This window comes from Macrobrachium nipponense, chromosome 12, assembly GCF_015104395.2.
Source record: "Macrobrachium nipponense isolate FS-2020 chromosome 12, ASM1510439v2, whole genome shotgun sequence".
Taxonomy (NCBI): Eukaryota; Metazoa; Arthropoda; class Malacostraca; order Decapoda; family Palaemonidae; genus Macrobrachium; species Macrobrachium nipponense.
Genome location: NC_087205.1, coordinates 45303671 through 45331241, shown reverse-complemented (window position 1 = coordinate 45331241; position 27571 = coordinate 45303671). Strand labels below are relative to the sequence as shown.

At 37.0% G+C, this 27571-nt stretch overlaps 1 protein-coding gene across 8 annotated transcripts in view; it reads left to right on the top strand.

Annotated features, from left to right (window-relative positions):
• Positions 1 to 27571, top strand: part of LOC135224510 (myb-like protein P) — an 871197-nt gene that overhangs the window by 98992 nt on the left and 744634 nt on the right. For all 8 annotated transcript variants that reach the window (XM_064263552.1, XM_064263551.1, XM_064263553.1 and 5 more), the window contains exons 5-6: positions 14253 to 14408; positions 20983 to 21095. In XM_064263552.1, coding sequence (XP_064119622.1) covers positions 14253 to 14408; positions 20983 to 21095 — 269 coding nt within the window. The remainder of the gene's footprint in view (positions 1 to 14252; positions 14409 to 20982; positions 21096 to 27571) is intronic.

The window sequence follows — 27571 nt, the reverse complement described above, 5'->3', positions numbered from 1 at the left end:
CATCATCATTATTACAACAATATGATAACACTTTATTATCGTTTAACACATTCAATTATGGTTTAAGTGCTTGTTATGACTCAAATATTTAAAAAAAATGTGAGTTTGGCAGACATTTTGAATGCTAGCGCGCAAGCGCACCCAACAATTTTTTTCAAATTTTCACAAAAAACTTATAAAGAGTATAGCTTTCATATGAAACTAAGTTTAAATTGATATCTTTCTTAGAAGCAGAGTAATGAATGATAAACTTTGAGGCCAATTTACTCATTTTTTAAAAAGTGGCATATACGACTCTGGTTCTGAGGCCCTCATATCTACTCCGGATTCGGATTTCTCTCTGGACCATATCTACCCATTATTTGCGGGGATTTGCCTTTTTGTGGGCTTTTCCAATGAAGATAACACTAATTAGTGTATTTTGATGTTATTTTCATGACTAAATACTTTATGATACAAAAATAATTTACAAATATTCAAATATTAATAATGTATTAATAAGTTTAATAAGATTAAATGATATCACATAAAAATTATTTCTCTCTCTCTCTCTCTCTCTCTCTCTCTCTCTCTCTCTCTCTCTCTCTCTCTCTCACCTACAGAGATGTATGTTTTCTTTGTATGATAAATAAATGATTTACTATTTTCCAATATTAACATTAATGTACACAGCAATAGTATCAATTCATTAAAGAAAATACTGTAGTGAATTAGTAAGATTTTAGTTTATAAATTTGAAAGATTATGTAAGAATAAAGGAAATCCCAGTCTTCTCTAACTCCAGGTACTAAAGCTGTCAAATATATCAAGTAATGGGACCGGAGGGGAAGGAGCTGTTGTGTTGTTGCCACCAAGTGTTCATGTAATTCTCTCTCTCTCTCTCTCTCTCTCTCTCTCTCTCTCTCTCTCTCTCTCTCTCTCTCTCTCTCTCATTTACTGAGACTTGAGAATTTTTATAGTACATGTACTATATGTTTTTAATACATACTTAAAAATAATAATAATAATAAATTTTAATATATCTGTAATTAAAAATTCATATTATGTGATATTATTTTTAAGAAATACAATAATCTATCCATTTCACTCTTTTAATTAAGGATAACTCTCTCTCTCTCTCTCTCTCTCTCTCTCTCTCTCTCTCTCTCTCTCTCTCTCTCTCTTTTGCCCCACAAGATATGTATATCATAGTGGTAACTTCCTCCCTCTTTCGCCGGAAGCGTTATAAGTATTTTCTTAGAGAACAGAGAGATAAACTCTCTCTCTCTCTCTCTCTCTCTCTCTCTCTCTCTCTCTCTCTCTCTCTCTCTCTCTCCTTGCCCTACAAGATATGTATATCATAGTGGTAACTCCCTCCCTCTTTCGCCGGAAGCGTTATAAGTATTTTCTTGAGAACAGAGAGATAAACATCTCTCTCTCTCTCTCTCTCTCTCTCTCTCTCTCTCTCTCTCTCTCTCTCTCTCTCTCTTTTACTGAGATGAAAGAATTTATATGGTACTAGTATGTAAAATGTTTATTGATATTTTCAGTTGTTAATAAGAGTAATAATAAAACTGTAATTACAAAATTTGTATGTGGTAGTATTTTAAAGAGATAAAAATGACCTTTCCATTTCACTTACATATGGATAACTCCTCTCTCCTACCGAGATGCCGAAGCGGGGAAAAAAGTATTTTTAAAAAACTCACAGCACGCTTAGTTTTCAAGATTACAAGTTCATTTTTGGCTCCTTTTTTTTTTTTTTTTTTTTTTGTCATTGCCTGAAGTTTAGTATGCAACCTTCAGAAATGAAAAAAAATATCTATCATTTTCATTTATAATGTATACAAATTGCACTGTGAGGAAAACAGTTAAAGCTAATGAGTTAATTTTTTTCATTGTATTGTACACTAAATTGCAATCATTTTGGTATGTAACACATTGTAAAATGATCAAAGAAACACAGAGAAAATATTATCACAAAATTATGCATGAATTTGTAACGCACAGACGTAAAAAAAGTTTTATTTAAAAAAATTCTCCATAAATCAAAATATTGTGCTAGAGACTTCCCGTTTGTTGCAAAATGAAGGTAATTGATTGAATATTACTAGTCTGTTAGAGTTTTACCCCTTACAATTGCCTTTTTTGTCCATTTTGGTCGAGTTTAACTTGACCGAATGTCAAATTTTTTTTTATTGTGATTTATATGCAAATTTTTTGAAAATGATAAAAGCGACGACCATGAATTATTTTTTTTTGTATTCTACATGAAATTGCACAAATTTTCATATATAAAACTCTATGAAACGGTGCAAATATTACGACAATGTGACTCGAGCATTTTGGAGATATGCGGCCGAGATTCCACGCACGGAGGGAAGGAAAATTTTTTACAAAATTTCACCATAAATCTAAATATGCTAGAGACTTACAATTTGTTTCAAAATGAAGGTAAATGATTGAATATTACTAGACTGTAAGAGTTTTAGCTTACAATTGTGTTTTTCTACCATTTCGGTCGAGTCAAAGTTGACTGAATGTCGAATTTTTTCTATTTATCGTGATTTATATGCAAATATTTCAAAAATGGTAAAAGCTATGACCATGAGTTATTTATTGTTGTATTTTACATAAAATTGCACGCATTTTCATATACTATAGAACTCTATATAACGGGTAATATGAAACCGTGCAAATATTACAACAATGTGACTCAAGCATTTCGGAGATTTGTGGCTGAGATACCGCGCGCAGAGGGAAGGAAAAATTTTTTTTGAAAAATTCACCATAAATCAAAATATTGTGCTAGTGACTTCCAATTTGTTTCAAAATAAAGATAAATGATAGAATACTACTAGACTGTAAGAGATTTAGCTTATAATCGCGTATTTTGACCATTTCGGTAGTGTCAAAATTGACCGAATGTCGAATTTTTTCTCGTGATCGGGATTTATATGCAAATATTTTTAAAATGATAAAAGCTATGACCATGAGTTATTTTTTGTTGTATTCTCCATGAAATTGCGCACATTTTCATATATAAAATTATATATATATAACCGCTAGTATGAAACGGTGCAAATATTACGACTATATGACTCAAGCATTTCGGAGATTTGCAGCGGAGATTCCGCGAGTGGAGGGAAGGAAAAAGCTTTTTTCAAAAATTCACCATAAATCGAAATATTGCGCTAGAGACTTCAATTTTTTTCAAAATTGAAGGTAAATGATTGAATATTACTAGACTGTAAGAGTTTTAGCTTACAATTGCGTTTTTCGACCTTTTCGGTCGAGTCAAAGTTGACTAAATGTCGAATTTTTTCTATTTATCTTGATATATATGCAAATATTTCATAAATGATGAACGATATGACCATGAGTTATTTTTTTTGTATTTTACATGAAATTGCGCACATTTTCATATGTAGAACTCTATATAATGGCTAATGTGAAAGTGTGCAAATATTACGACAATGTGACTCAAGCATTTCGGAGATTTGCGGCTGAGATTCCGCGCGCTGAGGGAAGGAAAATTTTTTTTCAAAAATTCACCATAAATCGAAATATTGTGATAAGACTTCCAATTTGTTTCAAAATGAAAGTAGATGATTGAATATTACTAGACTGTAAGAGTTTTAGCTTACAATTGCATTTTTTGACCATTTCGGTAGAGTCATAGTTAACTAAATGTCGAATTTTTTTTACTTATCATGATTTTTATGCAAATATTTTGAAAATAATAAAAGCTATGACCATGAGTTATTTTTTGTTGTATTCTACATGAAATTGCACACATTTTCATATATAGAACTCTATATAACGGCTCATAGGAAATGGTGCAAATATTACGACAATGTGACTCAACCATTTCGGGGATTTGCAACCGAGATTCCGCGCGGAGGGAAGGAAAAATTATTTTTTAAAATTCCCCATAATTCAAAATATTGTGCTAGAGACTTCCAATTTGTTTCAAAATGAAGGTAAATGATTGAATATTATACTAGGACTGCCCCTAAAGAGTTTTAGCTTTTGGGCGTCTTTCAACCATTTCAGGCCGTCTTTTTTTTTTTTTTTGTATAGTCAAAGTTGACCGAATTTCAAATTTTTTCTATTTATTGTGATATATATGCAAATATTTTTAAAATGATAAAAGCTATGACCCTGAGTTTGTTTATTGTTGTATTCTACATAAAATTGCACACTTTTTCTTATATAGAACTCTATATAATGGCTAATATGAAAGGGTGCAAATATTACGACAATGTGACTCAAGCATTTCAGAGATTTGCGGCCGAGGTTTCGCTCGCAGAGGGAAGGAAAAAGCTTTTTTCAAAAATTCACCATAAATCAAAATATTGTGCTAGAGATTTCCAATTTGTTTAAAAATGGAGGTAAATGATTGAATATTACTAGACTGTAAGAGTTTTAGCTTACAATTGCATTTTTCTACCATTTCGGTCGGGTCAAAGTTGACCGAATGTCAATTTTTTTCTATGTATTGTGATTTATATAAAAATATTTCATAAATAATAAAAGCTACGACCATGAGTTATTTAATGTTGTATTCTACATGAAATAGCGCACACTTTCATATATAGAACTATATGAAACCGTGCAAATATTACGACAATATGACTCAAGCATTTCGGAGATTTGCAGCGGAGATTCCGCTTGCGGAGGGAAAGAAAAAGTATTTATAAAAAATTCACCATAAATCAAAATATTGTGCTAGTGACTTCCAATTTGTTGCAAAATGAAGGTAAATGATTGAATATTACTAGACTGTAAGAGTTTTAGCTTACAATTGCGTATTTTAACCATTTCGGTCTAGTCAAAGTTGACCGAATGTCAAATTTGTTCTATTTAACGTGATTTATATGCAAATTATTCAAAAATGATAAAAGCTACAACCATGTGCAATTTTATGTATTCTACATGAAATTGCACACATTTTCATATATAGAACTCTATATAACGGCTAATATGAAACTGTGCAAATATTACGACAATGTGACTCGAGCATTTCGGAGATTTGCGTCGGAGATTCCGCTCGCGGAGGTAAGGAAAAAGTTTGTTAAAAAATTCACCATAAATCGAAATATTGTGCAAGAGACTTCCAATTTGTTTCAAAATGAAGGTAAGTGATTGAATATTACTAGAATGTTAGATTTTTTGCTTACCTAAAAATACCAATATATATCTATATATATATATATATATATATATATATCATATATATATATCTATATATATATATATATATATATATAATATAGTATATATATATTACATACAATATACAGTACCAGTCATAATACTTTGCGTGGTAGGGAAGATGGAAGAAGAAAAAGAGTACAACGAACTAAAAATATTCAGGAAAAATCAATTATTAAAGCAACCTTCACAAAATTTGGAATGAATAATCACCAACTCCTGCCCTAGTACTTGATAGGCATGCCACAACGTTTACGGACTTTCTGGAGTGTCCTGGGCATTGAATTTGAAAACCGCTGCAGGAGGGACTCGTCCAGATCGTCCCAAGCGCGTTTCAAACTTTGCGCTGCGAGACGTGTCCACATTCAGTAACTTTCTTTTTATGATTGCTTGATGATTAAAATAGCTGGGGAATTCCCTGGCTAGTCGTGGATATATTCAATTCCACAATCTCTAAGCCACAAAGTATTCTGTTTGGTGGTATGATCCCCAGTGCACGAATCTTAATCCAATGCCATTGAAAATCAGCCATTGAAACTAAAAAAAATTAGGCTGAGTGAAATTGACTACTTGGGAAATTAACTAGAGCTACTGGCTCACTCACAGAAAGTGTAACTCTGTGTAAGAGCTCTTTAGTAACCCGTTGGATTTTGTGACAGTTGAATGTTGAATTCTTTTCTCGTGCTCTGCCATAGCCGTTGCTAACATTATTTTGTGTGGTTGAGTGAGTGTGGTTGTATTTTAATAATGTCTAAACCGTATACTTCCATTGAGATATCAAGTGAGAGGGATACAACTTTATGAGGAAGGCCTTAAAACTGGTGTAATTAGCCAAATAATTGGCGTGAAACAAAGGACTGTCCAGAACATTCTAAAAACTTTTCGTGAGTCGGGAGGGAAGGAAGTACTCAAGGCTAGGACCAGCACTGGGAGGCCCCCTATTATTAGTAAGAAGGGGTTAAGAGTTCTCGCCAGGAACATTGAGGTCTCTGTGTTCCTGGCGAGAACTCTTAACCGTTTGACAGCCTCTTCCTTTTAGCGCAACTATTGCCCCTCGTTGGCAAAGCCTTTCCTCTTGCGAGTTCATTCTCAATAAGGTTTTGGTTGATGTTGTTTCTTGAGGTGTACAAAACATTTTAAGGTAAACCTTTTCTCTCGGGAAAAAGTTAAGAAAGGCCGTAGTTTCGGGCCCACTTTCATGGATAAATAGCTTGTTGGAAAAGAACCCATCCCCCACCCTTATTCATAAACTCAGTCTCAGAAACTATTACCTTTCAACATACAGTAGTACCTCGAGATACGAAAGGCTCAACTTACGAAAAATCCAAGTTACGAAAGCCAATACGAAAAATTTTACTGCTCTACATACGAAAAGTTTTCAAGATACGAAAGGTTGTTGCTATAAAGTCCCGAGATTCGCCCGGACCACCGAGAACAATTTTAAAACTCCCGTGCTGCCAACTGAGTAAACTCGCCACCATCCTCCCGCTCTCCCATTGGTTCCTGATGCTAGTCACCCCATAAGGTCCTGCTCTCCTATTGGTCAGCATCTACCCCTTGTGCTTTAAGTATTCTATTGGTAAAAGTGATTGCTTGGCAATCGTTTGATACTCGTAAGTGCTGGATGTAAACAGACGTTTGGAAGCTTTTTTTTGTTTGTTTATTATAGTTGATGGTTACTTAATAATTATTTGAAATGAGTACATGCAATACATTTAATTAAAAAAAATGTGAATTAGATATCATAAAATATAAAATAAATCAGACTGCCAACAAATACGCATTTTTTAGAATTCTTCTTCTGTTTTATTATTACGTTACGTATACGTATTACGTATGCTTCATTATAGCTGTCAGTAACTCGGTATCTCCGTTAGGTAAAGATAGAATAAAGAATAGAAATGAATGGTTATTATACTGTTTGGTGGTTTCATTAGTTGAAGAGAGATACTAATGACAATTTATGGCTTACTGTGTGCTAGGAAAAATGATTGCTTGGCGCTCGTTCGATACTCGTAAGACGGGTAAGAGCTGAGAATGTAAACAATCGATTGGAAGGTTTGTTTTTTGTTTGTTTGTGTATTATAGTTAATGATTAATTAATAATTATTTGAAATGAGTACATACTGATTATTTATACATTTTATTGGCATATTCTAAGCTTTTAGCTCTTAGGTTTAGATGTCAGAATCATAGACTAGGCTACAGTAGCAACCGCTAACATAGGCTAGGCTTATTGCTAAGGGACATATGCTAAAGTCCTAATATATGCAGTAAAAATGGGGTTGAACATTATATGCAGTTGAATATTACTCAAGTATGTACAGTATTTTGCCTTTTTGGAGTCATATTTCTTCCGTCGTTGTAACCCTAGAACATGTGTTTTAGGCCTGGAAATATAATTTACTTGTGTGTTTTTGGAGGGCTTGGAACGGATTAGCCATTTTACATGTAAAATGTGTTCCAAGATACGAAAAACTCTTGATACGAAGGCCGTCTCGGAACGGATTAATTTCGTATCTCGAGGTACCACTGTAATTGGAAATGAACATATGCTGATCATAAAACCACTTATAAGTTATACTTAGTGATAGCATAGTTTACAAGCAATCTCTCTCTCTTCTTGAAAAAATGGTTTGTGGACAACGATTGTGATTTTTTAGCAATTGCATCGACATTTACTTTCAGTCAGTGTAGCGACAGTATCTGTTTTTGAAACGGAAATTTTGCAGTAGGTTCTAAAGATCTTGGAGTTAGAGAAAAAGCGTTAATGAAGCTATGCATGGTTTGATTAGATAGTTCACCATTCCTACCCTCCCTCCGAACAACTTCTACCTCCTTCCACTCTGGCCCCCTCCACCCCCATCACCTTTGTCAGTCTTAGAAGCACGATGATTTTACTCTACGTAATTCCCTCCTGTAAAGAGTTTCATTTAATCCTGAGAAAAAACACTTATTAACGAAATTTATACATTCCTGATTGTTCACACTTATATTTGTTTATCAACGTGATTTAATTTTTATGAAATACGTAATAAATATATGGTAACTGGTAAGGAGACGTCTGCGCCAATGAGGATTATCTATTACATAAACAAAAGCGGCGTTGCCACTTACAATGCCTCGTGAACTGGAGGGGTAAAAGGAATCTTTTCTGTGACTTTACGTGTGTTGCCATATTTTTATTCTTTCTGTGATTCACGAAACTGTGCTTCAATGCAACTTTTATAGTTGATTCAATGATTATCACATATTATAACAGCATACAAGAGAATATCTTATCACTATCGATGTTTCATTTCTTATCACCATAAAAATATTTAAAATACAAATTTCATTATGTTATTCTCGAGTTAAGCTAGTCAACAGTTACTCTTGTACTAAGCTGTTCTCTCAGGCTAGTCAACAGTTACTCGCATCCTAAGCTGCTGCTCTCAAGCTATTCAACAGTTACTCTCGTCCTAAACCTCTCTCTCTCTCTCTCTCTCTCTCTCTCTCTCTCTCTCTCTCTCTCTCTCTCTCTCTCTCTCTCTCTCTCTCTCTCTCTCTCAATGAAATATGAATTACTGTATCATAATATCATAAACTACTATGTACAAAGTTAAAAATAATAATAATTCCATTAATAAATTCATTTCTTTTAGCAACTAAATTGTTTTCCAAAATAATTCTTTCGGTAATAAACGTCTATCAGCTGGTTCTAAACGTAAATAAAAGACAAAAATAGATTTTTATTGCTGTATTTTGCTGATTATACATTAATATCATAGTTGGGTGCTGTAATCATTACAGAAAATCATGTTTTTTTATCATAAGTATGTTCATTCACGAAATAGATATACTAGGTACTTTTAGTTTGGTGCAGCGCCAAATCATGAAAATAGAAAGGAATTGTTAGGTAATATACTTTTGTTTGCTGATCTCATGAAGGGGAAATTGAAGATAGGAAAGAATTTGTAAAAGAATTGTGACATTATAGACATATAACTTAAACACACACACAAACAAAGGAGACATAAAATAAACAAGGGAGCCGTGTGTTGAAGTGGCGTTTGAGCACATGCGTATGTAGTCTTCTAGCTGTAATTCATAGGCTAGTAGGCTACCTATATACAGTAGTATGTATACTCCATATTATTTTTAAGGCTAATGTAAAATAACTTTGAAACTGTCTTGAATTTAGTTTAAGGTGATAGTTGAAGACATATTTGGTGCTTGAACTAAAGTAGGCAGTTATAAACATTGGAATAATGGTTTTGGGTGGGTTAATTATTAAATTAGACAGTTTAAAGCAATTTTTGAGGGGGGTACCAGGATAACACTGGTATTTACTTATCACGGGGGGTTCTGGGCCCTATCCCCCGCGATTATCGAGGCCCTACTGTACGTATATATATATGTGTGTATATATGTGTATGTATGTATATATATATATACATTATATATATATATATATATAATATATAATATATATATAATATATTATATATATATATATATATATATATATATAATTAAAGGCCATAAAAATGCCAAAATATAGAGAGAAAATACTATACAGTGGAACCTCTACATACGAAATTAACCCGTTCCGAAGCGGCCTTCATAACCTGATTTGTTCGTATCTAGAACTACGTTTTACATGTAAATTGCCTAATTCATTCCATGCCCTACAAAAGCACCACACTAAATTTTATTATAAAGCTAAATTGACCAATAAACAATAAAGTACAACAATTTAGACCATTCAATACCTAACATAACCATTACTTTACCTGTAAATAGTGTATTAGTGTACAGGGTACAAGAAATACTGTACATATGTATGTAGTAAAATGTGGAACCTTATCTTTCGAGTGAGGCAATGTCCGAAAGTGGCGACAAAGGAGGAGGACAGATGGCAGAAAACATGAAACTTAACTTTACGAAACACATTAAAAAATGACAGAAAACATTAACACTAAACTTTATGAAACACGTAAACACTAAACTTTATGAAACACGTAAACAAATGGCAGAAAACATTAACACATCTTGATTATCTCCATCTTCGTCTCCATAGAAAGCATCCTCTTCTTTCTGTGAACTTCAGCAACATTCTTGTGATCCATGGCTAATAATGTAAGTAATTAAGTTCACACACAACACGATAAAGTAACTTAAAAGTACAACGAAATCTATGTGAACGAATGAATTCCAGGTGTTTACGATAACACTGCTGCAAGAAATGGTCAAGGAACGAACGGCTTTACATAGAGGCATGATGGGACAGGTGCTGACCAATAGGAGAGCAGGATCTTATGGTGGTGACTAGCATCAGGAACCAATGGGAGAGCGGGAGGATGGTGGTGAGTCTACCGAGTTGGCTGCACGCCAGTTTTAAAATTGTTCTCGGCGGCCTGGGCGAGTCTCGGACTTTACAGTACATATTCCCTTTCACAACCTGAATTATTTTCGTACATAGAAGCAAAATAATCTTCGTCTTTCCCTTCGTAACCTGGATTTTTTCAACTCGGGGACTTTCGTATGTAGGGGTATGACTTATGACTGTACTCGCCAAGGGTGAATCCACCCACCACTCAAAAACCTGTTATTGCTACTCTTGTGATGGCATCCATCCATTAAGAATTACAGTAGTCCCCCCGTATTCGCGGGGGTTGCGTACCAGACCCCCCCACGAATAGTTAGAATCCGCGAATGTTTGGAACCCCTATAAAAACGCTAAAAACAGCCTATTTTGTTAGTTAAAACTTAAGAAAAACCACTAAAAATTTTCATACTTGATTTTTTTAGTTTTATCACAAAAAGTGCATTTTATGATGAAATTGATAACAAAAACCAGTAATTTGTGAATATTTCTTATAGAAAAATACCGCGAATGCGCGAATTTTCCGCAAATAATGCAGGGAAACGTTCCCGAGAGAAATCCGCAAATGTGTTAGTCCGCGAATCCGGAGAACGCGAATACGGGGCGTCCGCTGTAATGTCTTTTTATACAGCAACTATATTTCAGTTGTTACCATATTGTATTACAGGTCCATCGCTAATCCGGTTCCAGCACTAATTTCTCTCTAATTTTGGCTAGAGCAACTTCAAATTTCTCAGGTCACCACACCGATCGGCTGCTACTATTTGTTGCACATGATTGCATTTATGTTTTGAATTGTAAAAAATTAAAAATAAAGTAAAAATATAAATGAAAATGGTGTGAATTATAAATGAGAAAATCATAGGTGTAACAAAGGAAACCGTCCAGCGGTAGCAAGTTCTCAAAAGCTAGTGAATGAGTTTCTGCATTTGTATGTGGCCTACACACATTATTGCCTTTATGTTTTGGGTTATATAACCCTCTTACGCCGGAGCGGTAAATAAAAAATTGTCTCCCGTGTGCCGGAGGGGTTTCGGAGTGAGCGCGGAAGCGGAAATTTTTTTTTTCAAAAATCACAGCGCGCTTAGTTTTCAAGATTAAGAGTTCATTTTTGGCTCCTTTTTTTGTCATTGCCTGAAGTTTAGTATGCAACCATCAGAAATGAAAAAAATGATCATTATCATATATAAATAATCCGATATATGATAGCGCAAAAACGAAATTTCATATATAATTGTATTCAAATCGCGCTGTGCGCAAAACGGTTAAAGGTAACAAGTTACTTTTCTTTCGTTGTAATTTACACTAAATTGCAATCATTTTGGTATATAACACATTGTAAAACAATAAAAGCAACACAGAGAAAATATTATCATAATATAATGCATGAATTCGTAACGCGCGGACGTAAACAAATATTTGTTTAAAAAATTCACCATAAATCTAAATATTGTCCTAGAGACTTCCAATTTCTTTCAAAATGAAGAAAAATGATTGAATATTACTATACTGTAAGAGTATTAGCTTACAATTGCAGTTTTCGACCATATCTGACGAGTTAAAGTTGACCAAATGTCAAATTGTTATATATATATATATATATATATATATATATATATATATATATATATATATATTTTATATGCAATTATTTCGGAAATAAAAAAGCTACAACCTTCAAATATTTTTTTGGTTTTTCGTTTTATTCTACATGAAATTGTGCACATTTTCATATATAAAACTCTATGAAATACCTAATATGAAACGGAGCAAATATTCCGAGAATGGGACGTACATATTTCGGAGATTTGCGTTTTTTTACATTTCGGTAGAGTTAAAGTTGACCAAAGGTTGAAATTTTGGCAATTATTGTTATTTATATGAAAATATTTCAAAACTGATAAAAGCTACAACCATGGGTTGTTTTTTAGTTGTATTGTTCATGAAATTGCCACACATTTCAATATATTAAAAACTTTATATAACGGCTAATTTTAAAATGGTGCAAGCATTACCACAATCGCATGTATGATTTTTTTCGGAAGAGTTACCGCGCGGACGTAAGGAAAAAGTTTTTTCATAAATTCACCATAAATCAAAATATTGTGCTAGAGACTTCCAATTAGTTGCAAAATGAAGGTAAATGATTGAATATTACTAGAATATAAGCGTTTTAGCTTACAATTGCGTTTTTCGACCATTTCGTAGAGTCAAAGTTGACCGAAGGTTGAAATTTTGGCAATTATCGTTATTTATATGAAAATATCTCAAAATTGATAAAAGCTACAATCATTAGTATTTTATTGTTGTATTCTACATAAAAATGCGCACATTTTCATATATAATACTTCATGTAACGGCTAATTTACAATGGTACAAAAATTATGCCAAAGTGACAAAATATGTGTCACAGATACTTTTTAGTGCGGCAAGAAAGAAATTCGCGCTTGCGCGCCTGCGTAACAATTGTAAACAAAACAACACCTTGATCCGTGAACTCCCAGCATCCCCCAAGGCGCGTGATTCAAAAGTTTTAGGCTGGTAGGCCTATAAGTATTTTTCCGCGAATTTTAAAAAAAACTTTTGTAAGTCGACGTATAATACGTCCAGTCGGCACACGGGAGACAAAAAATGTCTACGTAAAATACGTCCAGTCAGCGTAAGAGGGTTAAATAAAGAATGAGATAAGCATAAAATAAAAAAAAAAATCATAAACGTAACACAACAAAACAAGCTGTAGGAAGTTCTCTGACACCAGTGAAGGATTTTTTTAATTCCTACATACACTACGCACACGATTTCATATAAGTTTTGTTTTGTAAAACTAAGAATGAGAAAATACAGTAAAAATATAAATTTCAAAAATCAAAAGTGTAACATTCCAAACCTAAACAGGTTCTTAAACGGCAGCAAATGGTTTTGTGCGTTTTTACATACTGCACACACAATTGTGTTTGTTTTTTGGTTTGTAAAAAAAAAAAAATATGAAAGTACAGTAAAAATATATATGAGACTAGCATAAAATATAAATTAAAAATCATAAGTGTAATAACCCAAAACCAAACAGGCTCTAGCAAGATGGCTACCCTAGCCCTTTTCACCCATCCATCACTGCATCCCCACCCCCTCCCAGCCAGGGAAACTGCTCTATAACTCCACCCACCTTCCAAAATAACCCCTCCTCTGAGCAAGTGAAATTTTCTTCCGACCTCCCCCACTCGTCACCGAGGGGTGGGGGGGGGGGGGGTGGTGGCTGCTTGGTCTCTGGTCTGAGTGTTTCAGATAATATCAAGATCTGGATTCGGGCGATCCAGATAATTGAAGGATTACTGCACCATGTTGAAACTTTTAGAAGAAAATTGAATATTTTTTTAGGAACATGTTACAAAAATCATTGTCTCTAGTTAATTTGATGAATAAAAGGGGATATTGCCATATAATTAGAAAAAAGACTTTTATTTCAAATTGTGACAAGTTTTTTTTTACTTTGAACTGCCAGTTTTTTAAATTATGATAAGCCATAAAAAATATGTTGTTAGGAGTATAACATTGCAATAGTACCCATTGCTGTTTTATGTTCAAGTACTGTTTTTTCTGAACATATTTCTTATGCATCTTTTCAGAATTTAATGTTATAAATGGAAAATAATATGGAATATTTAGAATACTCTTATGTATCTCAATCTAGGTTTGACAGCCGCCGTCGATTTTTCGAGGAAGAAGAAGCAGAGCCTAAACGTGCAAATCACAGAGACAGAGAACGACGATACCAGGACCGTAAAAGGGTAGCTTCACGAAATGAAGAAGAAGAACAGCCCGAGTGGTTTACTGGTGGACCTACTAGGTAAGAAATTGAGTAACAAGTATTTGGAAGGTTCAGGAAGGTCTTTTTACTTTGGTTACAAATACTGTATATTTCCTCATAAAAGATGACCTTTAAATCCTAAAACTCACCCTTAAAAATTTGGGGTTGTCTGACACTGTCATTGTAAAAATTAAACCCTGAATTATAAGTGATGTTTGTAAGTAGGCTAACCTAGTCCTCTTTGTTATGACATACATGAAAAGGTTCTCGTTATGATATAAACTGATAAAGATATTAAAACCAATGCTACACTATATATTACGTACTATTGGTATTTTCGAGAAATAATTCCATATCCATGAAATCTGCTTTCATGCATGCGAGCCCAGCTGAGAAAATGTAAACATCGAGTTATGGCTGCCCTCTCTGAAACACTTATCTTTCGGTAACCCTTCAGAAATTTTAATGGTATTGTAATTACGGTAGTACAGACAGTCCCAGGTTATCGGCAATCTGGTTTTATGCCATTCGTCTAGCGTCATAAAATCGGCAATTTTTGACGCCGTAACAGGCCGAGTTGGGGTTATCAGCACCATAAGGTATCTTATGGTGCCATAATGGTGCATAGGGTGCTGTGCTGATAACAGGTTATTGACATCATGAGCGCCATTATGGCACCATAATTTGCTTAATTTCAGTTAATGGCGGTTTTCGGTTACTGGCACCCCTTTGGGAACGGAACCCCTGCCATTAACTGGGGACTGCCTGTAATAACATTCGAGAAATAATTCCATATCCATGAAATCTGCTTTCATGCATGCGAGCCCAGCTGAGAAAATATAAACATAGAGTTATGGCTGCCCTCACTGAAACACTTATCTTTCGGTAACCCTTCAGAAATTTTAATGGTATTGTAATTACGGTAGTACAGACAGTCCCAGGTTATCGGCAATCTGGTTTTATGGCGTTCGTCTAGTGTCATGAAATTGGCAATTTTTGATGCCATAACAGGCCGAGTTGGGGTTATCAGCACCATAAGGTGTCTTATGGTGCCATAATGGTGCATAGGGCGCTGTGCTGATAACACGTTATTGGCATCATGAGCGCCATTATGGCACCATAATTCGCTGAATTTCAGTTAATGGCGGTTTTCGGTTACCGGCACCTCTTCGGGAACGGAACCCCTGCCATTAACTGGGGACTGCCTGTAATAACATTTAGGATGATGTAATGTACATTTTTCATTAACAATTCTTTATTATTATGCTGAAAACAGTTTTGTACATACAACTGTTTAGAACAATTCAGTCATGCGAACAATAATTACGTATGATTAGTATCATACATTAGACTAAGCCTTATTTCAGAAATTGTCTCCCGTATGCCGGCGGGGTTTGGGAGTGAGCGCCGAAGCGGAAAAAAAAAGTTTAAAAAAAAAATCACAGCACGCTTAGTTTTCAAGGTTTAAGAGTTCATTTTTAGATCCTTTTTTTGTCATTACCTGAAGTTTAGTGTGCAAACTATCAGAAATTAAAAAAATATCATTATCGTATATAAATATTGGAATATATGACAATGCAAAAAAAAATATTTCATATATAACTGTGAGCAAAATAGTTGAAGCTAATGAGGTAATTTTTTTTTCGTATTGTACACTAAATTTCGATCATTTTGGTATATAACAAATTGTAAAATGATCAAAGCAACACAGAGAAAATATTATCACAATATGATGCATAAGTTCGTAACATGCGGACGTAAAAAAAGTTGTTTTCAAAAATTCACCATAAATCGAAATATTGTCCTAGAAACTTCCCGTTTGTTGCAAAATGAAGGTAAGTGATTGAATATTACTAGAATGTAAGTGTTGTAGCTTACAATTGCAGTTTTTTACCATTTTGGTCTTGCAGTTTTTGACCATTTTGGTAGAGTTAAAGTTGCCCGAAGGTAAAAATTTGGCACTTATCGTTATTTATATGAAAATATTTCAAAACTGATAAAAGCTACAACCATGGGTTGTTTTTTGTTGTATTCTGCATGAAATTGCACACATTTTCATATATAAAACTTTATGTAATGGCTAGTATAAAATGGTGCAAACATTACGACAATCTGACGGAAGAATTTCTGATTTTTTCGGCAGTTACTGTGCGGACGTAAGAAAAAAGTTTTTTTTCTCAAAAATTCACCTTAAATCAAAATATTATGCTAGAGACTTCCAATTTGTTGCACAATAAAGGTAAATGATTGATTATTACCAGAATGTAAGAGTTTTAGCTTAAAATTGCATTTTTCGACCATTTCGGTTGAGTCAAAGTTGACCGAAGGTTGATATTTTGGCACTTATCGTTATTTATATGAAAATATTTCAAAACTGATAAAAGCTACAACCATGGGTTGTTTTTGTTGTATTCTACATGAAATTGCGCGCATTTTCATATATAAAACTTTATGTAACGACTAATTTAAATAGGTGCAAAACATTACGACAATCGGAAGAAAAAATTTCTGATTTTTTCAGAAGTTACCGTGCGGACGTAAGGAAAAAGTTTTTTTCATAAATTCACCATAAATCAAAATATTGTGCTAGAGACTTCCAATTTGTTGTAAAATGAAGGTAAATGATTGAATATTACTGGAATGTAAGAGTTTTAGCTTACAATTGCTTTTTTTTTTTTTACCATTTTGGTAGAGTCAAAGTTGACCGAAGGTTGAAATTTTGGCACTTGTCGTTATTTATATGAAAATATTTCAAAACTGATAAAAGCTACAACCATGAGTTGTTTTTTGTTGTATTCTACATGAAATTGCGCACATTTTCATATATAAAACTCTTAACGGCTAATATAAAATGGTGCAAAAATTATGTCAAAGTGACGAAATAATTTCTGAGATGTGTCGCTGATGCTTTTTAGTGCGAGAAGAAAGAAATTCGCGCTTGTGCTCCTGCGTAACGATTTTAAACAACACAACAGCTTGATCCGTGAACTCCCAGCATCCCCCAAGGTGCGTGATTCAAAAGTTTTTGCCTAGTAGGCCTATAACTATTTTTCCACGAATTTTTTTAAAAAATTTTATTCGTCAATGTTTCGTACGTCGGTTCGGCACCTGACAGACAATTTTTGTCGACGTTCAATACGTCCAATCAGCGTTAAAGGGTTAATTTCCTCTAATTTGGTAGTACAGCAGGATAACTAAGACATCTGTATCATCACTTCTAATAATATTGCATGGAGGTGATGACATATATTACATGCAGTGGCATCTTTGTGTCTGCCTCTTCATAGATTGAGAATAGTTTTTCCTGATATCTGCCTCTTTGGTGGGTGTTTTCTCTCACAACTTCTCCATTAGGATAACCTCCTGCAATTACAAGTGTGTTTCTCCGGTGGGAAGTATCTCTGAGACTCTGGCCTCTATATAATGACTCAGAAAATGAATGAGTCATTCACTTGAAAAACGTCTGTAGTTGGGAGACACTCTGTTTCCCACAATGATGTGAGAAGGAGCACCAGTGGTAGTTAATATGTTACCATGCCGTTGCCATTCTTTGCCTTGATAACTGAAGTTAAGTTACAGCGGCCACACTAACACAAGGGTCTCAATATCAAGGCCAGGATTCATGAGTAGGGTGATCAACCTCTTGAAAATAACTTCTCCTAGGTCATCAAATGTTTGAAATGTGATTCATTAATACCTTGGATAAAACTCATGCCATCAATGATGTATGCTGTTGGAGTGTAGCATTTGGTTTTCAATTCAGTTTCTTGCATAATAGTTTCCTCCAATGTGTGTGCTAGTTCAGACTGTTACCTTTCTCATGGGGCCATGATCTTAATATAGCGAGATGGAACTGGAGTTAATTCAAAGGACAAAACCTTCATATCAATGTCTCGATACTCTGCAACTGATAGGAAGCAACGGTACAATACTTCTGGATCAAGTATCATTTTCCTAGTTGTGTCTGAAGACATTGCCTTTTTCGTATGCTCAAAAGTCATCACTGTTCCTTTGGGAATGGAATCCCAAAAGCTTTTTTGTTCCTTCGTTCATTAGCCTCTCTGTGATGAAGTTTTGAACAATAGTCTTTCCTCTCTGGAATTGATGTCCAGCATTTCTCTACAGCTTTGGTAATAATCTGGCCGCAGTGATGTTGATCAACTCTTTAGGGATGGTGTCTATGTCAGAGGGCCTTTGGCAGTGCTTCATGATGTCATCTTTTATGGATGCCACATCTGACTTGTCTATTGACACTCTTGATGGGCCTAGCTCCTCATATGTATTACCTTTTGAGGTGTTTTCAAGTATCTGTTGAAAGACCTCTGAGTACTTTCCAGATACGTCCAGTTAACATCCATCGTAGAAGCGCAGCTTTCCGCAGGGTGAATCCTATTGCACCCCCTGTACCCTTTACCTCTCAGTTGATAGTTTGCTCTAGAGCTTGACCATTTGGAACACCGTTAAACTTTCTCCTTTTTATCTGACACACAACAAACCACCTTTCACTAGAAACTTGTACATCTCAGGTTGCTGTGTCTCAAGCGTGTACCTGGCATAGTTACTCGTCCAGCCATATGTAAGAAAGGAATTGTCTCCATAACTGTGTGCAGATGAAGGCTGAAATCACCTTCTTTGTCTGCCCTGTTTAATCTAAGAAAGTGAATTCCCTACCTCTAGAAAGTTGTCCCTGTAATTGAAGGTTTAAGACCGTTCTTCCTGAAATGGGTGAAAGTGCCTGAGAGTTTGGATCACTTCAGATATCTTGTTTTCAGTAGATTAAGTACCCCAAAATAACTAGCTTGGTGGTTCTTGTGCATATTGTTTTGGAATTCATCATCAATCCAAGGAAGACCATTTTTCTTGGAATAGTATTCAGCTGCACAAATATAGGTTGTCAGTGCTTCATGTGCAACTTTCACTCATTCCTTTTGCAAAGTGCTTACCATGCAACAACATTCGGCCTGCTCCACTAGCATACACATTGGAAGATGTCAAGATATCTAGTAAGACACCATTTCTATATAGCTCTCCAATGCTATCAGTGAAAGTCATTATAAGATGCATACCACCGATTCTGATAGTCACACTGCTTTGCAGTTCAGGTTTTGACCAAATTATCTGCTGTGCCTTACTGTAAATGGCAAGGTCAGCAGTCACTAAAGCATGTGGCTGGTCTTGGGATTTTGCAACAGAAATTAGTCTTAATTTAGCAGTATACACATTTGAGAAATTTGAAGGTGGAGCACTGATGAAAGGCAAGTATCTCACATTGGCAACATGAATACTTGTCTGTGATACTATTACATTGAATCCTGACCATGCTGGTAGGAAGGTCATGTCATTAGTATTTCTCCACAATTTCCAAACTAAATCACACGCTTCCACCTGCCCTTGCAAGCTCACGACATGTTCCTCTGCAACGAGCTTTAGTTCAGGCCTCTTATGAGCTCTGTTAAACAAAGATTGAATGGGGTTTCTCCATATACTGTGGGTCATGCAGTGTCCTTTTTTGTGATCTTGGAATGCCACTTAAGATGCCACTTGACTCAGTTCTTTGATATAACACAGGTCCATACACTGGGTGGTCGATTAGCTATCAAGTGTTTCTTCATGCTGGTCAAAATTGTTGATTGCAGCATCTATGATGGAAGTCCAGTCGCCTTGCTTGTTCGTACTTAACGATTCATTGTGGAATGTATCTGCCATCTTTGTTTTAACTTCCTTTGCCACTAATGTCATAAACTGTCTAACCTCATCATATGGAATAGAATAGCCCAGACCATGCAGTTTCAATAAGTTGCCAACTTCCAAATTTGTCATGTAGACGAATACCTAAACCAAAACCAAAACTGATAGGTGTCGCAATGTTATGGCCAAGTCCAATGATGTGACATATGCTTTTACAAGATTTTCTCTTAACGTATCCATCAGCGTGGCATGTAGCATTGGTAAAGGCTTTGTCTGAGGTACACCAAGAAATGAATTCAAGTAATGGTGTAGGGACAAATAATGGAATTGTGAAGAAATTGCAAAATATAGATTAAGAGTAAACTTAATAAGGGTTCTGAGCCCTGCTGTCGGCTGGCTCATTTCTTAGTGAAAAAACTTAACTTTTATTCAACTTTGAATTATTCCAGAAAGTTAATTTTGGTGTCACTAGAAAGCTCATTAAATGCTCTAAAACAATGAATAAGTTAGAAATGTACATATCTGTGACCGTTTGCTCCTGAATGTAAATGAATTTTTTTTTTTTTTACTTTTTGTAATAAAAGTATTATTTTCTTTTAAATGCTTCTGGCAATAAAATCATTGTCATATTAGGATTCCTCATATCCTAAAGCGTACAAAACTATGTCTTGTTTATGTTTAAATCTTTTGTAAGTGTAGTAATATGACAAAAAAAGCATATACACTGTGCAAAAAATTCTAGGAAAGTTTACACTAGTGTGTTAAAAAGACAGCGTTGTGCAGGGATATTGTTAGTATAACTCCATTTCTGGAAAGTAGAAGACTAAAGCTTCAATTTGATACCACATTCAACGTGTTATATCTCTCTCTCTCTCTCTCTCTCTCTCTCTCTCAAAATAATTGTAGGTTGTGTTTTGATTTCCAGCCAAAATGAGTTCATTGAGCTTGTTGGATTTGACGACATTCCCGAAGAAGGAAGTACTTCTGGCAAACCTCAGAGCAAAAGGGAGCGACGGAGATCCAAAAAGGATAGAGATGGTAAGAACAATGCACAGGTTCTTTCTCTGTTGTTTCTTCAGGTTATGTATATTTAACAGTGTAGTTCAGTGGAATATAACTTGATTTTTGTATGGTGAATGTATTAGCTGTTGAAGTTTATGCTTGGGTAAAAACTGGCCAATGAATAGTCAAGTTTCGTGGGATAACTGTGATGTATAGTTGTACAGTAGTTGTATTCAGTAGGTTCCAAATGTTAGTACCCTATTAGGCAGTCTGATATTCAAGAGAATTTAAACTTTACATAAAGTTGTCAAACGGACTTTGAACTACAGTTAAGTTGTTAAAAAGGATTTAATGAAGTTTTATTTGAAATAATCTTGGTAGAGTAATATATTTTAATGATTAAGTCATTTTTCTCATGAACTCGCAGAAGAATAATTGTTTTCCAATGTTGTTTCCAGCGATTCATCAAATATTAATTTAGATTTTTATTTTTACATCCAAAATAAGTTTACCATCTTATTGCACAAAGGTAGGAGCAAGGTTAAAGGAAAGTTTACTTGTCTTCAGTTCAGTATCACATCAAATGTTTGTTTCAGATATATGAAGAACAGTGGTTATCACAATACAGTAATGGTGGTAAGCTTTGTAACCCAAATCCATGCTCGTTACTGAACTGTTATGTGGGTTGGTATGAGATACAATATTAAGAAATTCAATTAGTAGTTATGGTATTAGAATTGACTCTTGAATTTAAAATTTTTAAATATTTAGAAACTGTTCCTTAGAAAAAACTCATGCTTTACAAGAGCATATACGTGGACAAATGTCACCCGACTGGAAGTTTTATCATAAGTATCCTCCTAATCAGTAGATGAGAAGTACAGTAACTCCAAGTTCATATCTCCCTATTGTGTATGAAGCCTCATTCTTATATTAACATCTGCACCCATATGATGAAAGGGAAGCGGATCATTGTAAGGTAGTGTTGTATTTGTGAAATGAGGCAGAACCTCTTTGTAAAGCATTGTTTCTGTGAATAAGACTAGTATTTGTTGACAAATCATATCCTTACAAATCATATCCTTTTGTATATCCTTTGCTTCTGTTTGATTGGCATTATGTATGCTTACAGTATTCCTTAGATTATTTGCAATGAGGATAAGGTAAAAACAATATATGGATTTAAAACAGCTATTTTCACATAAGTGACTTACCAAACAATTACATTAGCTGTATGCTTTCTTACCTGGCAGTCGAAAATTCAAATTCCTGGCGGCGGTAGTAGCGCTGCCATTGTTTTTGTAGGTGATACAGATCCCGCCCACTTTCGGGAATACCTGGTATTGCTGAGCTAGACTCTTCAATTTGTTTTCTGCCGGCCACGGGGTAACACCGGTGGTTTGTTGTTGCAATCGACTTTTGTCGCCATTGTGGATTTTTTCTTTTTGGTGATGTACAATTTCTTGGTAGGCTTTATTGCCTCATCAGTTAGCTGCCTAGTTATTAACAAGTTATTACGAAGATTTCTGATGCTAGTTCTTCTTCAGTTAGGTTTTGCAGCAGTGGCTGCAAAACTAGATAAGCTTAAACTATGTTACGATCCACACTCACGATTCACACTCCAAATGTGTTAAATATAGGGGTCAGTGCTGTAGCAAGGAATTAACTTGTGATGAGTGCCGTAGTTTAGATGAATAAGGTTGGAAGACTTTTCAAGCTCATTTGGATAAGATGGACAAAGATAGGAAAAGGAAAGCAGCTCTTAGAGCGGGTAGTAAAACTAGAGTAGAGGCAACTCCCGTGCCTTTAGAGGCAAACAAACCGTCACTATCCTCTCCACTTTTATCGAATATTTCACCTATTGATAGTCCTCCAACTTCAGTACCAATTACTCCAGACCAGGTATCCCATGTTTCTGATCCCAATACCATTTCCTTGTTAGAGTCCAAGATGGACAAGAAATTTGAGTTCTTGGCGAAATCTGTTATGGATTTGGGTATGTCGTTTCTTGCGTTTGTAGAGAAGTCAAGTGAAAAGGCCAGTGTTAGGCCAAGTGTCAGTGTCGTGTCCAGGAGGCGGCTGTCCATTCCCCTTCCCAGCTCCCAGGAGAAGACATACCAGAGGTCGAAGGGAGACTGGGGGAGTTTGCCCACGGTCAGTCGCCGACTCCGTCGACATAGTCGACTTGCGAGTCCCCAGGAAACGCTGCAGGAAAGGCGTAGATATCAGTGAGGCGCAGATGTTGTCCGACTCGGAAGTTCAGTCGCCTGTGTTGAGGCAAAAAGTGTGGAGTGATTTAGTATCGCGTCCTTTGAAGAGACATTCCCAGCGTACAAGAGGGATGTCGCCGCCTGTTAAGAAATCCGAGGAGCACTGAAGTCCACAACCTTCCTGCAGTTTCGCGCCGGACCAGTTTTTCTGGGAAGATCGTCAGTCCTCTTCGGATAGCGTAACTTCGGACGGAGTCAGACGCTCACGTGCGTCTGGAGCTGTTTCAACTTGTTCGCCTCATTTGCCTCGAGTTGCTTTGACTCGTTCGCCTCATACGTCTCGTTTTGTTTCGACTCCCAGTCATTCGTTTTCGAAGAAGAGCCGTACGACAGCCATGACTTCGTCTTCGCCTAAGGATGATTCGAAGGCCAAACCCTTGCTTGAGGATTCCTCTTTGGGTCCCTTTAAACATCAACTTCAAGAATTGATGGTCTTTTTGAAGAAGACAACGAGCCTGGCGGAAGAGGAAGACGGGGTATCGGCTGTCCTGTCGGAAGAGGAAACTCAAGACCAGGATTCGAAGCCCTCTTCTGCTTATTCTAGTCTGTTAAGGTTTCTTTTACAGACTTATCCAGACTTTTTTTGAACCAGCTTCGCCTTCTTCACCTCCGTCGATGTTTGTGAAGGATAGGAGATCAGCGCCTTCGCGGTTACCGAAACCAGTTCTTTCTCAGTCCTCGGAGAAAGCACTGAAGGAAGTAGAAGAGTGGCTTGCTAAGAAGAGGGAGTCAGGCAAGGCTTCGTTCGCCTTCCCTCCATTGAAGCTGCAGAATAAAACCTACAGGTTTTATGCGACAGGAGAAGTTCCTTCTTTGGGAGTTTTTGCCTCCTCCCAAGGAGACTTCTTCGGCCTTGTGGACTCTCACAGAAGAGCAGCGTTCTCGGCTGTGAAAGTGTTGTTCTCTTCACAAGAGTTAGATCACCTGGTGAAGAACTTATACAAGCTGATCGAAGTCTTCAGTTCCTGGATTGGACTATTGCAGCGTTAGCCAGGAAAATTGAAGTTTGCCAGTCTCTGGATGAGGATTTTTCTGCCAACTGGCTCAATGTGTTGTCCTGTGCGGACAGGGCAGTGAGAGATGGTTCGGGAATTGGCCACCCTATTCACTAAGGAAGTACTAAAGAAGAGAGAACGGTGGTGCTCCTTCACATCTTGAGGAGTAACCACGAACCAAAAATTGGCTTTGTTGTTTTCCCCCATGAGTAAATCTCACCTGTTTCCAGAAGAAACCATCAAGCATGTGCTGTCAGACCTCGAGAAAAAGTCCACTAATGATCTTCTTTTTCAGTCAGCGAGAAGACCTAAGGAACCTCTAGCAACAGGAGCCAAGGCTTCTCCTCTACAAAAGCATCCCTTTCAAGGAGGTAAGTCGAGGTGGCAGCAGAGACCAAGAACTAATCTACGAACCACCTCCAAGTCTACCATGAAACCTTCCTTTAAGACAGATAAATGATCGGAAGGTTCTTCACACACCCGCGGGGGCAAGACTCCACGACTACTGGGAGGAATGGAGTCAAAGAGGAGCAGAAGAGTGGGTAATACAGGTGCTTCGAGAGGGATATGTGATCCCTTTTACGCAGGATCCGCCACTGTCCAATACACCTGTCTGTTTGACAGCATACTCGACAGGATCAACAAGAGCTTTGGCTTTAGCCAAAGAAGTAGAAGAGCTCAACAAAGAAGCCATAGAGGAGGTAACAGACACGAACTCCCAGGGTTTTACAACAGGCTCTTCGTAGTCCCCAAGGCATCAGGGGGATGGAGACCTGTTTTGGACATAAGCGCTCTGAACCTTTCGTCCAGAAGACGAAATTCCGAATGGAAACCAGTCGATCGGTAATGTCAGCCATCCAACCGGGTGACTGGATGGTATCTCTCGACATGAAGGATGCATACTTCCATGTCCCCATCCATCAGAACTCCAGGAAGTTCCTGAGATTCGTCTTCAAGAAGAGTGTCTTCCAGTTCAGAGCCCTCTGCTTCGGTCTGTCAACCGCCCCTCAAGTATTTACTCGGATTCTCGCTTCTCTGGGAAAGTGGCTGCATTTGATGGGGATCAACACAGCTTTTTACTTAGACAACTGGCTTCTGAGAGCCAGATCCAGTCGTCAGTGTGTGAAGGGCTTGGAGAAGACGCTTACTTTGACACAACTATTGGGTATCATAATAAACACGGAGAAGTCCCAATTGATTCCAACTCAGAGGATTCTCTATTTAGGGTTGATACTAGACACACTAGCTTTTTTGGGTTTTTCTCTCCCCTAAGAGGATAGAGTCCTGCCTGTCGACAGTCCAGCAGTTTCTGGTTTGTCCGTCCTGCTCAGCACTCGAATGGATGAGCCTACTCGGTACCCTGGCATCAGTGGAGAGTTTTGTCAGGTTAGGACACCCACACATGAGGCTGCTTCAGTTCTTCCTGAAAGCAGATTGGTCTCGGAAGACACAGTCGGACTCACTAGTTTTCCCCCTGACGGAAGAGATAAAGGTGGACTTTCGTTGGTGGCATTCGAGGGAAAGATTACAAGAAGGAATCTCCCTAGTCGTGTCGAACCCCGACCTGCAGTTCATCTCAGACGCCTCAGACAGCGGATGGGGAGCCCTCCTAGGAGACAAGAGAGTATCAGGTCTGTGGACAGAACGAGAAAAGACCTTGCACATCAATGGGAAGGAATTGAAGGCCATCCTCTTAGGGCTACAAGCGTTCGACCACTTAGTCACCGGGAGAAACATAGCGATCTACTCGGACAACACCACTGCGTTGTCATATGTACGAAAGCAGGGAGGGACCCACTCGTTCTCTCTCAACAAGATAGTCGAAGATCTCCTCACCTGGACGAACGAGAAAAGGATCACCCTTTTTCTAAGATTCGTGCAAGGGAGAATGAATGTACTTGCAGACGAACTGAGTCTGGTAAATCAGGTGTTACCAACAGAATGGACTCTGAACGAGAGCATGTGTCAGGACCTCTGAAAACTTTGGGGAAGACCATCAGTAGATCTGTTCGCCACATCGAGGAACAATCGCCTTCCCATTTTCTGTTCTCCGATTCCAGAACCACTAGCGTGGAGAACAGATGCGATGCTACTAGATTGGACAGGACTGGATGTTTATGCTTTTCTTCCCTTCGGGATGATAAGAGAGGTCTTAAACAAGCTTCAATCGCACCAGAATGTGACAATGACCCTAGTAGCGCCATTCTGGCCCAGGAAAGAGTGGATTTTCCCAGACTACTTCCACAAAATCCTTCGCTTCTCGGACAACCCCATTTCAACCGATATCACCAAGGGTTGTCCGCTCTGGTCCTGACAGGATTCAGACTGTCAGGGACCTGGTGAGAGCAAAAGGGTTTTCGGGAAGGGCGTCAGAAGCTATTGCTAGCTGCAGAAGAAGCTCTTCTGCCAAGCTCTACCAGTCCAAGTAGAGAGTCTTTAGGTCATGGTGCAGACGACATAGCATCTTTTCTTTCGGAATTTTTTTCATTTCTGAGGGACACCAAGAAGTTGGCCACTTCAACTATTAAAGGATATAGGGCCATGCTTTCATCGGTTTTCAAGCATAGAGGCCTCGACATTTCGTCAAATCAGGAAATTAGTGACCTGATCAGATCCTTTAGTTCCTCCAAGATTTTCAAACCTGAAGAAGTGGAATGGAACTTGGATGTAATTTTAAGGTGGCTCAACGGCCCGCAATTCGAACGGTTGAATTCTGCAACCTTGAAGGACGTAACTAGGAAGACACTATTCCTAGTCGCCTTAGTCACAGCGGGAAGAGTAAGCGAGTTCCAGGCGATGAGTAAGGAAGTGGGTTTTGCCCGGGGCAGTGCAGTTTGCTTTATGTAACAGACTTTCTTGCTAAAAATGAGGATCCTTCGAATCCTTGGCCCGTTCTTTCAAGATAAAGAACCTAACGGACTTATTCGGGTCGGAAGATGAGGAACGTACATTGTGTCCGGTCAGAGCCATCAGACACTATAAAGCAATTACTATGACACTAGGACAGAAACTGAGAGAGGAGAGGAGAGCCGACTCTGGTGCTCGGTGAAAGACCTGTCTCGGCCTCTTTCAAAGAATGAAATGTCCTTTTTCCTGAGGAGTTTGATCCGAGAAGCGCATGCCCAAACTTAAGAACATGCTCTTAGGGTGCTGAAAGTGAAGATGCATGAGATTCGTGCAGTAGCAACGTCTTTGCCCTTCAGACAGAATAGTCTCTATCCTCCATTTTGCAAACTACATTCTGGAG